This window comes from Delphinus delphis, chromosome 20 (genome assembly GCF_949987515.2).
Source record: "Delphinus delphis chromosome 20, mDelDel1.2, whole genome shotgun sequence".
Classification (NCBI taxonomy): Eukaryota; Metazoa; Chordata; class Mammalia; order Artiodactyla; family Delphinidae; genus Delphinus; species Delphinus delphis.
This window is the reverse complement of record NC_082702.1, coordinates 31,407,843-31,419,975: the sequence shown is the minus strand read 5'-3', so window position 1 is coordinate 31,419,975 and position 12,133 is coordinate 31,407,843. Positions and strand designations below refer to the sequence as shown.

The window sequence follows — 12,133 nt, the reverse complement described above, 5'->3', positions numbered from 1 at the left end:
ATGAACCAGTTTGCAGGGCAGAAATTGAGACAGAGATGTAGAGAACAAACATATGGACACCAAGGGGGGAAAGCTGGGGTGGGGGGTGGGGGTGGGGGTGGGGGTGGGGTGTGATGAATTGGGCGATTGGGATTGACATGTATACACTGATGTGTATAAAATTGATGACTAATAAGAACCTGCTGTATTAAAAAAAAAAGACTAAAAATAGAACTACCATATCACCCAGCTATTCCACTACTGGGCACATACCCTGAGAAACCATAATTCAAAAAGAGTCATGTACCACAATGTTCATTGCAGCACTATTTACAATAGCCAGGACATGGAAGCAACCTAAATGTCCATCGATAGATGAATGGATAAAGAAGATGTGGCACACATATACAATGGAATATTACTCAGCCATAAAAAACCCAAAATTGAGTTATTTGTAGTGAGGTGGATGGACCTAGAGTCTGTCATACAGAGTGAAGTAAGTCAGAAAGAGAAAAACAAATACCGTATGCTAATGCACATATATGGAATCTAAGAAAAAACAGTACTGATGAACCTAGTGGCAGGGCAGGAATAAAGACACAGACGTAGAGAATGGACTTGAGGACACGGGGTGGGGAAGGGGAAGCTGGGATGAAGTGAGAGAGTAGCACTGACATATATACACTACCAAACGTAAAATAGATAGCTAGTGGGAAGCTGCTGCATAGCACTGGGAGATCAGCTCGATGCTTTGTGACGACCTAGAGGGGTGGGGTAGGGAGGGTGGGAGGGAGACGCAAGAGGGAGGGGATATGGGGATATATGTACACGTATAGCTGATTCACTTTGTTATACAGCAGAAACTAACACACCATTGTAAAGCAATTATACTCCAATAGAGATAAAAAAATTAATGAATCAAAAAAAAAGAAATCCACACTCTTATACACTGGAAAGGAATTTCACAATATGTATCAAGAAATTTAAAATGCTCCTACAGGCCCAGGCTAGTAATTAAACCTCTAATAACCAATTCTAAGAAAATCATCAGAGATTTGGTTAAAGATTTATGCACATGAGGCTGAGCATAATGTTTTTGTAGCACCAAAGTATGGGCACCCTGCCTAAATATCCAATAGGACAGGAAGACTAAAGTGAATTTTAATGCATTATTCCATGAAATAATGGATGTTTTTTATGAGTTTTTGTTGACATTGAGGAAATGCTTACAATATAGGATTCTGTGAACAAAAACATAAGATAAAATTAATATTTAAATTATATGTAAGATATGGAAAGATTAATAGAAGAAAATAGGTCAAAAATTTATAGCACATTCTTCTAGGTGGAGGAATTATGAGTGAAATCTAGTTTCTTTATGTGTTTCCATATTTTCAAAATATTTTACAACTGTAAGATGTTAATTTTATATTCAGAAAAGTTCTCTCCTATAAAAAAAAAAGGGTAAGACAAGTACAAAAATTTAAAAAGGAAAGAATAATGTTGATAAAATCCGGGAAGTCCAGGCAAAAAAGATCCTGAATGCAGTCATGAGATTCAGATAAAACACAAGTCCAGGATGGCTGGGTCAACAGACAGTGAGGAAGAGGAAACCACACGTATCGAGAGACAAAGCCAAGTTTGTGAAAGAACAGATTTGACCCCAGGCAGCCCCTGGCTGAAGAGTTTCATCAGGACCCTATGGAGGAGGGAGTGGTAACCAGCACCTGTACATGACTGTCCTGAATTTTGGGGACATGGTAGGTGAGCTGTAGCTAATTTTTATTATGCTTTTAAAGTCCCCAATTCTAAAACCCTTCTAGCACAGTTAGAGAGAGTGGTCTGGATCAGAGAACCATTTCCTGCCTTGCAGACTAGGTGAAGGATAGCTCCTAGAAAAGGAAGGGTCCGGTGAGGACCTCAACAAGGCGCCCCAAAGGGACACCTCCTGTTCGGGTGAGCTCATCCATCCTTTACCTCACATCCCCCCTACAGTCTTGGGATATGTTGAAAGGTCCTGTGATAGACCCAGCACACACTGGGATGGAACAAGGCCAGCTGCAGACATCAACATTCTCCAGACCACCTGCCCTACACCTCCCCCCTTCTCACTCCTTTCAGCTTTCTTGGTCCCAGACAACACTCCTGGTCTTACTCTTGGCCTCACTCTACCCCCAGCTCCACTGGTTAACAAACTAGTTTGCAACTAGCTCTGATCTTGGAAACCTTCCAAGACCTATCTTCCAAGATTTCCCCTCTAGCCCCACAGACCACCACAATTCAAGTAAGGAGCCCTGTGGCAGAAGCTGTCGGTGCCTCCCCATATCCCCTGCTTCCGGGCACGTCAGCCTGAGTTCCACCTCCTGCATCCACAGCTCTTTGCCTGAGGTCTTTGGCAGCCAGAGACCACTCTGCCCATGTGTGTAGCAGGTCAAAGCACCAGGGAATTAACTGCCCTTGGGAACAGCCTTCAACCAATGTCTTGACAAAGTTGGAGGATAAATACCCCAGCTCTCTTGCCACTCTCTTGGGATAACCCTAAGATATGTCTTTCTCAGAACTCCCCAGCTCCAGTTGTCCACAGTGGATGCTTTCTTGACAGTGCAGGGTGGACTGGCTTCCTCTCCATTCATGTCACTTCTCCACTCCTCTACTGGTGTTTCCTGGGATCACCCCCCAAATAAAATATTTGTATTTGGATCCTTTCCTTGGAGTCGCTCCTGGTGGAAACCAAAATAGGACAGTGCCCCCTGACTGTCCCCAGGCCATATAGAATGGACCTTGGAGTTTCCACATATCTTTTTTTAAAAAATAAATTTATTTATTTATTTAATATTTTTTGGCTGCGTTGGGTCTTTGCTGCTGCGCGTGGGCTCTCTCTAGCTGTGGCGAGCAGGGGCGTTGTGGTGTGCAGGCCTCTCATTGCAGTGGCCTCTCCTGTTGCGGAGCACGGGCCTTAGGCACGCAGGCCTCAGTAGTCGTGGCATGTGGGCTCAGTAGTTGTGGCTCATGGGCTCTCGAGTGCAGGCTCAGTAGTTGTGGCACACGAACTTAGTTGCTCCACGGCATGTGGGATCTTCCCGGACCAGGGCTCGAACCCGTGCCCCCTGCATTGGCAGGCGGATTCTTAACCACTGTGCCACCAGGGAAGTCCCTCCACATATCTTTCTATGCTGAGCATTAGGAGAGAATACAGTGTGAAGCTGGTGCAGTCAGTGTCCTTCTCCTGTCCACTTTCCATGACTCACCTCTGTGGTGACGGGCCACATTCACAGATGGGACACCAAACATCCCATCTGCAATCAGGTCCAGGAACAGGTCTTTCCTTCTGGCAGGGTCGTCCGTCCCTCCTAAATACTTGTCAGCGGCCACCGTGGTCAGTTCCTCAGGGATGTTCTGAAATAGATCAAGAGTGAAAGTGACCACCCAGCCCTAGTGAACAGCATGGCTTCTCCAGCCAGGGAGGAAGGCTTGCATTAATGGCGAACCTCTCAAGTTCTGCGCAACCACTTCCGCCCACTCCTGGTGGTGAGGTGGAAAGGCATAAAAATGGGAGTAGAAACCCCCCAGCCCCAGTCTTCATTCTGCCATTAGTTGCTCTGCAGTTGGGGACAAGCCTCTTCCCCTCTTTAGGGCTCAGCCAGTTCCTGTGATTCCTAGACTCTTACAAGGATGGGGTAGGACTTCCACACGAGTGACGTGGCCGTCTTCTGGTCTAGCTTGCCTTCAGAGAATGAGTAGCCCATGAACTGTTAAAACAAAGGTTAAGCAATTGTGAATCATCCGGTAATGGCAAGAAAAACCGAAGTGACCAACACACCAAACCAATGCAGGCTGAAGGTCACTTTGTCATGTCTTGATGGGCATGGGTCTTTGAGGAGTTGGGCAAAATCAATGAATCAAATGGACTTTTATATTTAGAAATCAAGGAGTACAAGGAAGATAAAGTAATTGTTAAGGGAAGCTGCCCCAGTCTTTGTGTGTATGTGTATGTATGTATATACATATGTGTGTGTGTATGTATATGCGTACATATATATATGTATATTTAGGCTAGAGTCTCCACAGTGGTCATCAAGACAGAGAGGGAAGGTTTCAGCCAGCCAAGTGTTGAAGTAGAGGGCTCTGGGGCAGATGACACAGACCTCACAAATACCCCGCCTGTGTCAGATAACTGAGAAAGCCCCAAATCCTGCCATTATGGTTTTGGTCTTTCGGTATAATCTTTGAAATCATTCTGAAGACCTGCAGAACTCTGCACATAACAACTGCATCAAAACTCTGCACTAAGTGACTTCACCGAACTCTAGCACGGCCACAAGCAGCTTAAGGCCATGTCCCCAGGATGACCCCAGGCCCCCTTAAAAAGCTCTGTGCTGCCAGGAAAATTTACCGTTTGCTCTAGCCAAAACCTGGTGATAGGCAGGTAGGTCCCTGAACCCATTCTTAGAACAGTTACTTTAAAACCTTGTTATTATAAATCCTTTCTCTGCCCTTTGAGATGTAAATCTACCACACAAAACTGTTTCCTCAGGACCTGAGAGCCATCTCTATGAAAAGCAAACATTCAGGGGGTAATTCTTGCTCTCTCTTCCAGTCCCTGTGGAAACATAAAGGCCTAATTTCAGCAGGAGCCTTGCTTCTACTTACACCACGGCCTCCTGTCATAAAGAGAGAAGAAGTTTGTTTCTTCTCCAGATAAATGCCAGCCAACAAATCTAGGTGGCCCAGTTACACGGATAATCCTCCCCGAGCCCCCGGCCTTGGGTTCAGTTCACAATTGATCTTTTTCCTACAGCAAGGGTGTATCTGAATCAAATCTGTTACCACTTCAACTGGTGTCCGGCTTTGTTTATCTTTGGCAGAAGGGAAAGTACTTCCTAACTTTTAGAAGTCAATTTTAACTCAGGAGGAAGCAGGCTCCTTTGAATCTTTCCAGTTAGATGAATGAGAGTGTGAGGTGTGGGTGGGTGGAATTTATGGAGAAACTATGAAAGCACCAAGCCCAGGGAAGAGGCTGCAGGTCCCAGGCCTCACTCTCCTTAACTCCCAAGCCCCTTCCCCTTTCCAGGCCTTGGGTTTCTCATCTGCCCAATGATTATCTCTACCAGCCCTCCTGGCACTGACATTTCAGGATTCTTGGATGGGAGGACAAGCAGAGAGTGTGTGGGGATGTGGGTCCCCAGGGCCGCACCACCCAGATGACAGCTGGGCCATCGTGGAGAAGGTTTCCACGGAAACGTCAAGGTGTATGAAGGTCCCCGAGGTGCGTGCATAGAAGGAGGGATCCTGTGACCAGAGATGGGAGGGGTGATGTGACGGGCAAGGGAGGCGAGTCTAAGAGGCCTGCACTTTCTCACCATCGGCAGAATCCAGCCACACTCCTGCTCGTTGATTCCCACGACGTAGGGAACGGGGTGGAAATTCTTTTCAGCCAGAATCTCTTCGGGCGTCTTTGGCAGCAGCGCTCCGTCAAGCACGGTGGGCAGGAAAGGAAAGCTCTGGGGAAGAGGGCAGTGTTGTGTCCATTATGGTTGCCAGGGTCTCCTGCCCGCTAGTCACTTAGTAGCCCTCTTGGTTACCAGATCAACTCTCATGGTATTGCAGGGCTTGTGTTCAGGTGACCCTTATTTACTTGATAATGGCTCCAAAGCCCAAGAGTAGTGATGCTAGCATTTGGATATTCTTTTAGGGTACCTAATTTATGAATTAAACTTTATCATAGGTATGTATGCGTAGGAAGTGAAACATAGGATATATAGGGTTTGGTACTCTCTGAGGTTTTGGGCATCCACTGGGGGTCTTGGAACTTATTCCTCGAGGATAATGAGGGACTACTGTATTGACATGGCCACAGATTAGTAGCAACCGACTCACATGTCACCACCTGGGAAGCTGGTTTCCGGTATAGTTATAGTTCATATTTGGTCACAGTGGTCATTAGGAGCAGGGTTTTTGGAGCCAGACTGGATTTGAAATCTGGCTTTGTCATTTACTAGCTGGTAACTTGGGAAAGTAGTTTCACCTGTGTGTGCCTCCGTTTCCTCATCTATAAGATGGGTTGTTGTGGGGATTAAATTACTGAACACATGCAAAATGCTGAGCACAGTACCTGGAACCTGGAAAGGGCTGAATAACATTAGATATGATTCATTAGCAGTGCTGTTACAGATCCTGCACTGGACACCAGCCCCATGTGCATATTCCCCTACCTGGATGGCAGGTAGAAGTGGACAATTCCTAGGCTCTGAGATGCTATGGCTCCCGGGACCTGCTTCTGCTCTGCAAGGACCAGTGAATGACAGGCCAGCTCTAGTTGCCAGCAAGAGAGGTTCTGTCGCATGATTCTGATGCAGCAGGACAAGGCCCTGAATCCTAATCCACTATGGCTGACGATAGGGGAGAAGGGACTGGGGTGCCACTACTGCTCACTTCCAAAGGCTGCACAGTTCAGGAAGGGCTGCTGTAGGAGGCCAGCAAGAGTAGCAACTCATTCTGGAAGGAGGACCCAGGAAGACCACACAGAGGAGGTGCCTACCGTTGGCAGTGGGCTTTGGAGAATGAACAGTTTTCTAAAGAGTGGGAACAGCATAAGCAAAGTGACAAAGGTGTCACTTTAGTGCTCATCCCAGGAACCTCAAACCCCAAGGGTCCTGGGCTTGGAGGAATGTTGGGGGTGTGCCCTAGAGACATGGTCACATGTTGGAGCACGTGTTCTGCACATGCCTGCACACAGTAGGGACTCAGATGTATTTTGAATGAATAACTCCATGAGTGAGGGGATTTGTCTTGTAAGGAAGGTCTGTCTTTTAAGACAGAGACGGCATGTGTTTACAAGGGGAAATCTGTCAGGACCGTGGGACATGGGATGGGGAGGGGCAGTAGAGAGACAACAAGGGTCCAAGTTGATCAAGGTGGCGTCCAGGGCAGTGTCCAGTGGGGACTGACTGATACCAGCAACAGTAAGAGGGACAGTAAACACTGCTGTCCAGAGGGGCTGCTAGTGGCTGCTCTGTGTGGGCCTCATGTATCACCTTGCTCAGGTCAAAAAACCCAGAGGAGGGAATTCCCTGGCGATCCAGTGGTTGGGACTCCACGCTTTCACTGCCGAGGGCGAGGGTTCGATCCCGGCTGGGGAACTAAGATCCCACAAGACGCGCAGCGCGGCTGAAACCAAAACCAAACCAAACCAACAAACAAAAAACTCGGGCCTGCTTCACTCCTCTTCTCCTCACGCCCCACACGCTGTGCATCAGCACATTCCATCAGCTATTACTTCAACAACATCCATGGACCTGGAGGTTCTCATACTAAATGAAGTAAGTCACATAGAGAAAGACAAATACCATATGATATTGCTTATATGTGGAATCTAAAAAATGATACAAATGAACTTATTTACGAAACAGAAACAGACTCACAGACATAGAAAACAAACTTATGGTTACCAAAGGGGAAAGGGTGGGGGAAAATTAGGAGTTTGGAATTAACAGATACACATTACTGCATATAAAATAGATATACAACAAGGATTTACTGTATAGCACAGAGAACTATATTCAATATCTTGTAATTACCTATAATGGAAAATAATCTGAAAAAGAATATTTATATATATCACTGAATCACTTTGCTGTACACCTGAAACTAACACAATATTGTAAATCAACTATACTTCCATAAAATATCTCTCTATATATCTATATCTATATCTATCTATCTATCTATCTATCTATCTATCTATCTATCTATCTCCAGGCCCAAACCTCTTCTCTCCACCCACTCTGCTATAGCCTTAGTCCAAGCTGCCATGATCCCGGGCCTGGATTATTCCAGCACAGAGGCTCCCCAGCTGGTCTCCCTGTGCCTGCCCTGCCCCTTCCCTACATCATCCTTAACACAGCAAAGTGCCCTTTGCAAAATCTAAGATCCTGTCACTCCTCTATTCAAAACCCTCCCAAGACTTCCTATCTCACTTGGAATCAAAATCCAAGTCCTTTAAAGGACCACCCCCACCTTCCACTCTTTTTTTAGCCTCAAGCCTGTTCTCTCCCTTCACACCAGCCACACTGGTGTGGCTGTCCACACCAGTCTCATGTCCCTTGCTGTTTCCTCTGCCTGGAACACTCTTCCTCCAATTTCCTGACAACTGGCTTCCTCCCCTCCTCCAGAACTTGGCTCAAATGTCACCTCTGCATCCAGCTATTCCCTGACCCTGCTCTGCAAATTCAAACCACTGGCAAATTATCCCCATTTCCCTTCACCAAACACACCATCATCAAACATACTACATATTTTGTTTGCTTGTCTATTGTCTGCCACCCTCACTACAAGGGGGCAGGGGATTGTGTCTGCATGGCCTCCACTGCTATATCCCCAGCTTATAAATCAGGTCCTGGCACAGTAAAGTGCTAATTAAATCTTTGTTGGAAAAAGAACAAATCTTTGTTGGAAAAGCTGGAGTATAACCATCCCAGACTTCAGACAATACTACAAAGCTACTCTAATCAAAACAGTGAGGTATTGGCACAAAAACAGACATATGGATCAATGGAACAAAATAGAGAGCCCAGAAATAAACCCATACACCTACAGTTGATCCTCTTTGACAAAGGAGGCAAGAAAATACAATGGAGAAAAGACAGTCTCTTCAGCAAGTGGTGCTGGGAAAGCTGGAGAGCCGCATGTAAATCAGTGAAGTTGGAACACACTCTCACCGCATACACAAAAATAAACTCAAAATGGCTTAAAGACCTAAATATAAGACATGACACGATAAAACTCCTAAAAAAGAACATAGGTAAAACATTCTCTGATGTAAAGTGAAACAAAATTTTCTTAGATCAGTCTCCCAAGGCAATAGAAATAAAAGCAAAAATGAACAAATGGGACCTAATCAAACTTATAAGCTTTTGTACTGCAAAGGAAACCATAAACAAAACAAGAAGACAACCTATGGACTGGGAGAAAATATTTGCAAATGATGTGACCAACAAGGGCTTAATTTCCAAAATATACAAACAGCTCATACAACTCAATAACAACAACAAAAAAAAACCCAATCAAAAAAAAAAAAAAATGGGCAGAAGACCCAAATAGACATTTCTCCAAAGAAGACATACAGATGGCCAATAGGCACATGAAAAGAGGCTCAACATCACTAATTATTAGAGAAATGCACATCAAAACTACAGTAGGGTACCACTTCACACTGATCAGAATGGCCATCATTAAAAAGTCTACAAATAACAAGCGCTGGAGAGGGTATGGAGAAAAGGGAACCCTCCTACACTGTTGGTGGGGATGTAAATTGGTGCAGCTACTATGGAGAACATTTCCTTAAAAAACTAGAAATAGCATTGCCATATGATCCAGCAATCCCACTCCTGGGCGTATATCCAGAGAAAACTCTATTTTGAAAAGATACATGTACCTCAATGTTCATGCAGCACTATTTACAATAGCCAAGGCATGGAAGCAACCTAAATATCCATTGACAGAGGAATGGATAAAGAAGATGTGCTATATATATATATAGATAAATAGATAGATAGATAGATAGATAGATAGATAGATAGATAGATACACAATGGAATATTACTCAGCCATTAAAAAGAATGAAATAATGCCATTTGCAGCAACATGGATGGACCCAGAGATTATCATACTAAGTGAAGTCAGAAAGAGAAAGACAAATACTATATGATATCACTTATATGTGGAATCTAAAATATGACACAGATAAACTTATTTACAAAACAGAAATACAGACATAGGAAACAAACTTATGTTTACCAAAGGGGAAAGGGGGTGGGGGAGGGATATATTAGGAGTTTGGGATTAGCAGATACAAGCTACCATATATAAACTAGACAAACAACAAGGTCCTACTGTATAGCAGAGGGAGCTATATTCAATATCCATAATGGAAAAGAATATGAAAAAGAATATGTATATGTATGTATAACTGAATCACTTTGCTGCACACCAGAAACCAACACAATATTGTAAATCAGCTATACTTCAAAAAAAAAGTCTTTGTTGAATGACTGAATGAATCTCATTTAATCCTCTCTACACCTTTTAAGGTAAGTGTTACTCTCCCCAGGGAGAGAGCAGAGAGGGCAGGACATAAGATGTTGCATCAGAACCTGGCAAAGCATTGGAAGGTGGGAGGGGAGGAAGGAGATGGGAGGCTGCTGTTTGAGTTTTCTGCGTGGCTGGGAGGAGGGTAGTGTCCTCAGGACTGAGATTCATGACTCCTTTCCTCACAGCCCTGCAAATAGTGCAATTTGCACAGCCAGTCACCCCTGCAGCCTCCCAGGAGATCTGAGCTCCTCGTGACGGCTCCTGAAGAGCCCCCATTGTCCAGTTCTCTCCACTCCTCACAGTGGACGTTTCTAGTCCAGCCTTCCCCTAACAGGGCATTTTTAGGAATGTAAACAAGATGAGGGGGTAGGTGGGTCCAGGGGACACAGGGTTGATGACAGAGAGCACTGGACTGGGAGTTGGGGGAACAGGTTCTGTGTGCTATGATTGGTCTTCCTCCCTGTGCTATCCAGGCAATACTCTGTCCCTCTCCTGGCCTCAGCAGGGTAAATGCAAGGAGTTACTATGATTTCACAAGAGAGAATTCTTTCATTCATATGCAACTGGAGCTTAAAGACTTAAAACCTGTAATCAAGAAACCAAAGGTCCTTACCTCTCTGGGGTCTCCATGTAAATCAAGAGCGAAAAATTTCTGTGAAGACAAAGGCAGAGGCTGTGGGTGAAAAGGCTTCCTGAGAGCAAAGCTGATCCGGTGAGCTGTGCGTCAAAGGTATCAAGTCCTCCCTCCTGGTGCCACCCTGGCTGGGCTGAAAGGAAGTGGGCAGGGCACCAGCTCCCCTGGGCATGAGTACAGGGTGCAGGTATGGGACGGGGGAGGGGAGCTCTGGAGAGGACTGCTGCTTGTGCCTGCCCTGCCCTGCACCCATTTCCTCTTCTTGTTCCTCCAGGCGAAAACATCCCTATTTTCCTTTGGGGGACTCCCTCTTCCCCAGTCTCACTCCACGATTCCAGGCATCTATATGTGACCTGAGGTGCACCATCTCCCTGAAGACAGGGATAACTTCAGGGATGGACATGTGCCCATGTCAGTTCAATAGAGTTTACCCAAAACTGTTGCTGGAATTATTGGGAAAGAGGGTTTCTAAGCAGATAGGATGTAAGTCTAGGATACTGCTGTTGTCTAACCTCCCCAGGGGACAAATCCGCCTGAGAGTGAAGCCAACACAGAGAGGTAAAAAGCTGAGGGATAGAGACAGAGTCTTGATGATATCATATGTGCATCTGGATCCGGACATGCCTGAAGCCATCAACTCCTGGACTTTTCAGTTAGTTACCTGAAGATTCTGTTACAACATATCCCTTTCTCTTCTCAAGTCACTTCGAGATGAGTTTTCTCCTCCTGCATTAGAAAATCCTGACTCATACAAGCTCACTGAAATTCACCCCACTCCACGCTTCTCTTTGTTTTGAGTTCACCAAGATTGTGCTGATTTTATTGTGACACTGCAGCTAACAGTCCTGACCAGTATGCAGGAAGTCCCAGTAAGGGTCCCTCCGTTATGGGTTGTAGCCCCGCAATCCAGGTGTGTGTGTGTGTGCACGTGCACACCCACGTGTGTTATTGGGGAGAGAGGATAATCATGGAAACACTTCCACATGATCTCAGAAGATCTCAGAAGGATAACATGGGCTCTTAGGTTCTCTGGATTCTCCCAAAGTCACCGACTCTCCCTTTATAAGTGGATCTCTTGTGCCACACGGAGAATTGCTGAAATAAATTTACCTCTTTCCAGGCATCAGAAAACAGTTGTGTTTTTATCTTTGAGCACATTGGTCACCTTATTTGAGCCTGAGAAACCAGGATCCAAGGCTACGTTGGACTTAACCCATGGAAATAGAGCAGAGTCCAGTGCTGGAGGCTGGCCGCTGGGGGTCCAGGAGCATCCTCAGGGGTCCAGGGTCCAGACTCTCCCCTTATAAGCGGATCTTATAAGTGGTGATCTCTGGGTATCTGTTGTGCTGTAGCTTCCTGTGATGACCCACTACCATAGCCATCCACCAATCCTGAAATGTCACCTTCTCTGTGAAGCATCCCTGCTTACTA

General features: G+C 45.4%; 1 protein-coding gene across 1 annotated transcript in view; it reads right to left on the bottom strand.

Annotated features, from left to right (window-relative positions):
• The window catches only part of LOC132416045 (liver carboxylesterase-like), a 35,686-nt gene that overhangs the window by 4,415 nt on the left and 19,138 nt on the right, over positions 1–12,133 (bottom strand). Inside the window, exons 7-10 of the mRNA XM_059999286.2 lie at positions 10,682–10,720; positions 5,340–5,480; positions 3,648–3,728; positions 3,228–3,375 (exon numbers count right to left, since the gene is read on the bottom strand). Coding sequence (XP_059855269.2) covers positions 3,228–3,375; positions 3,648–3,728; positions 5,340–5,480; positions 10,682–10,720 — 409 coding nt within the window. The remainder of the gene's footprint in view (positions 1–3,227; positions 3,376–3,647; positions 3,729–5,339; positions 5,481–10,681; positions 10,721–12,133) is intronic.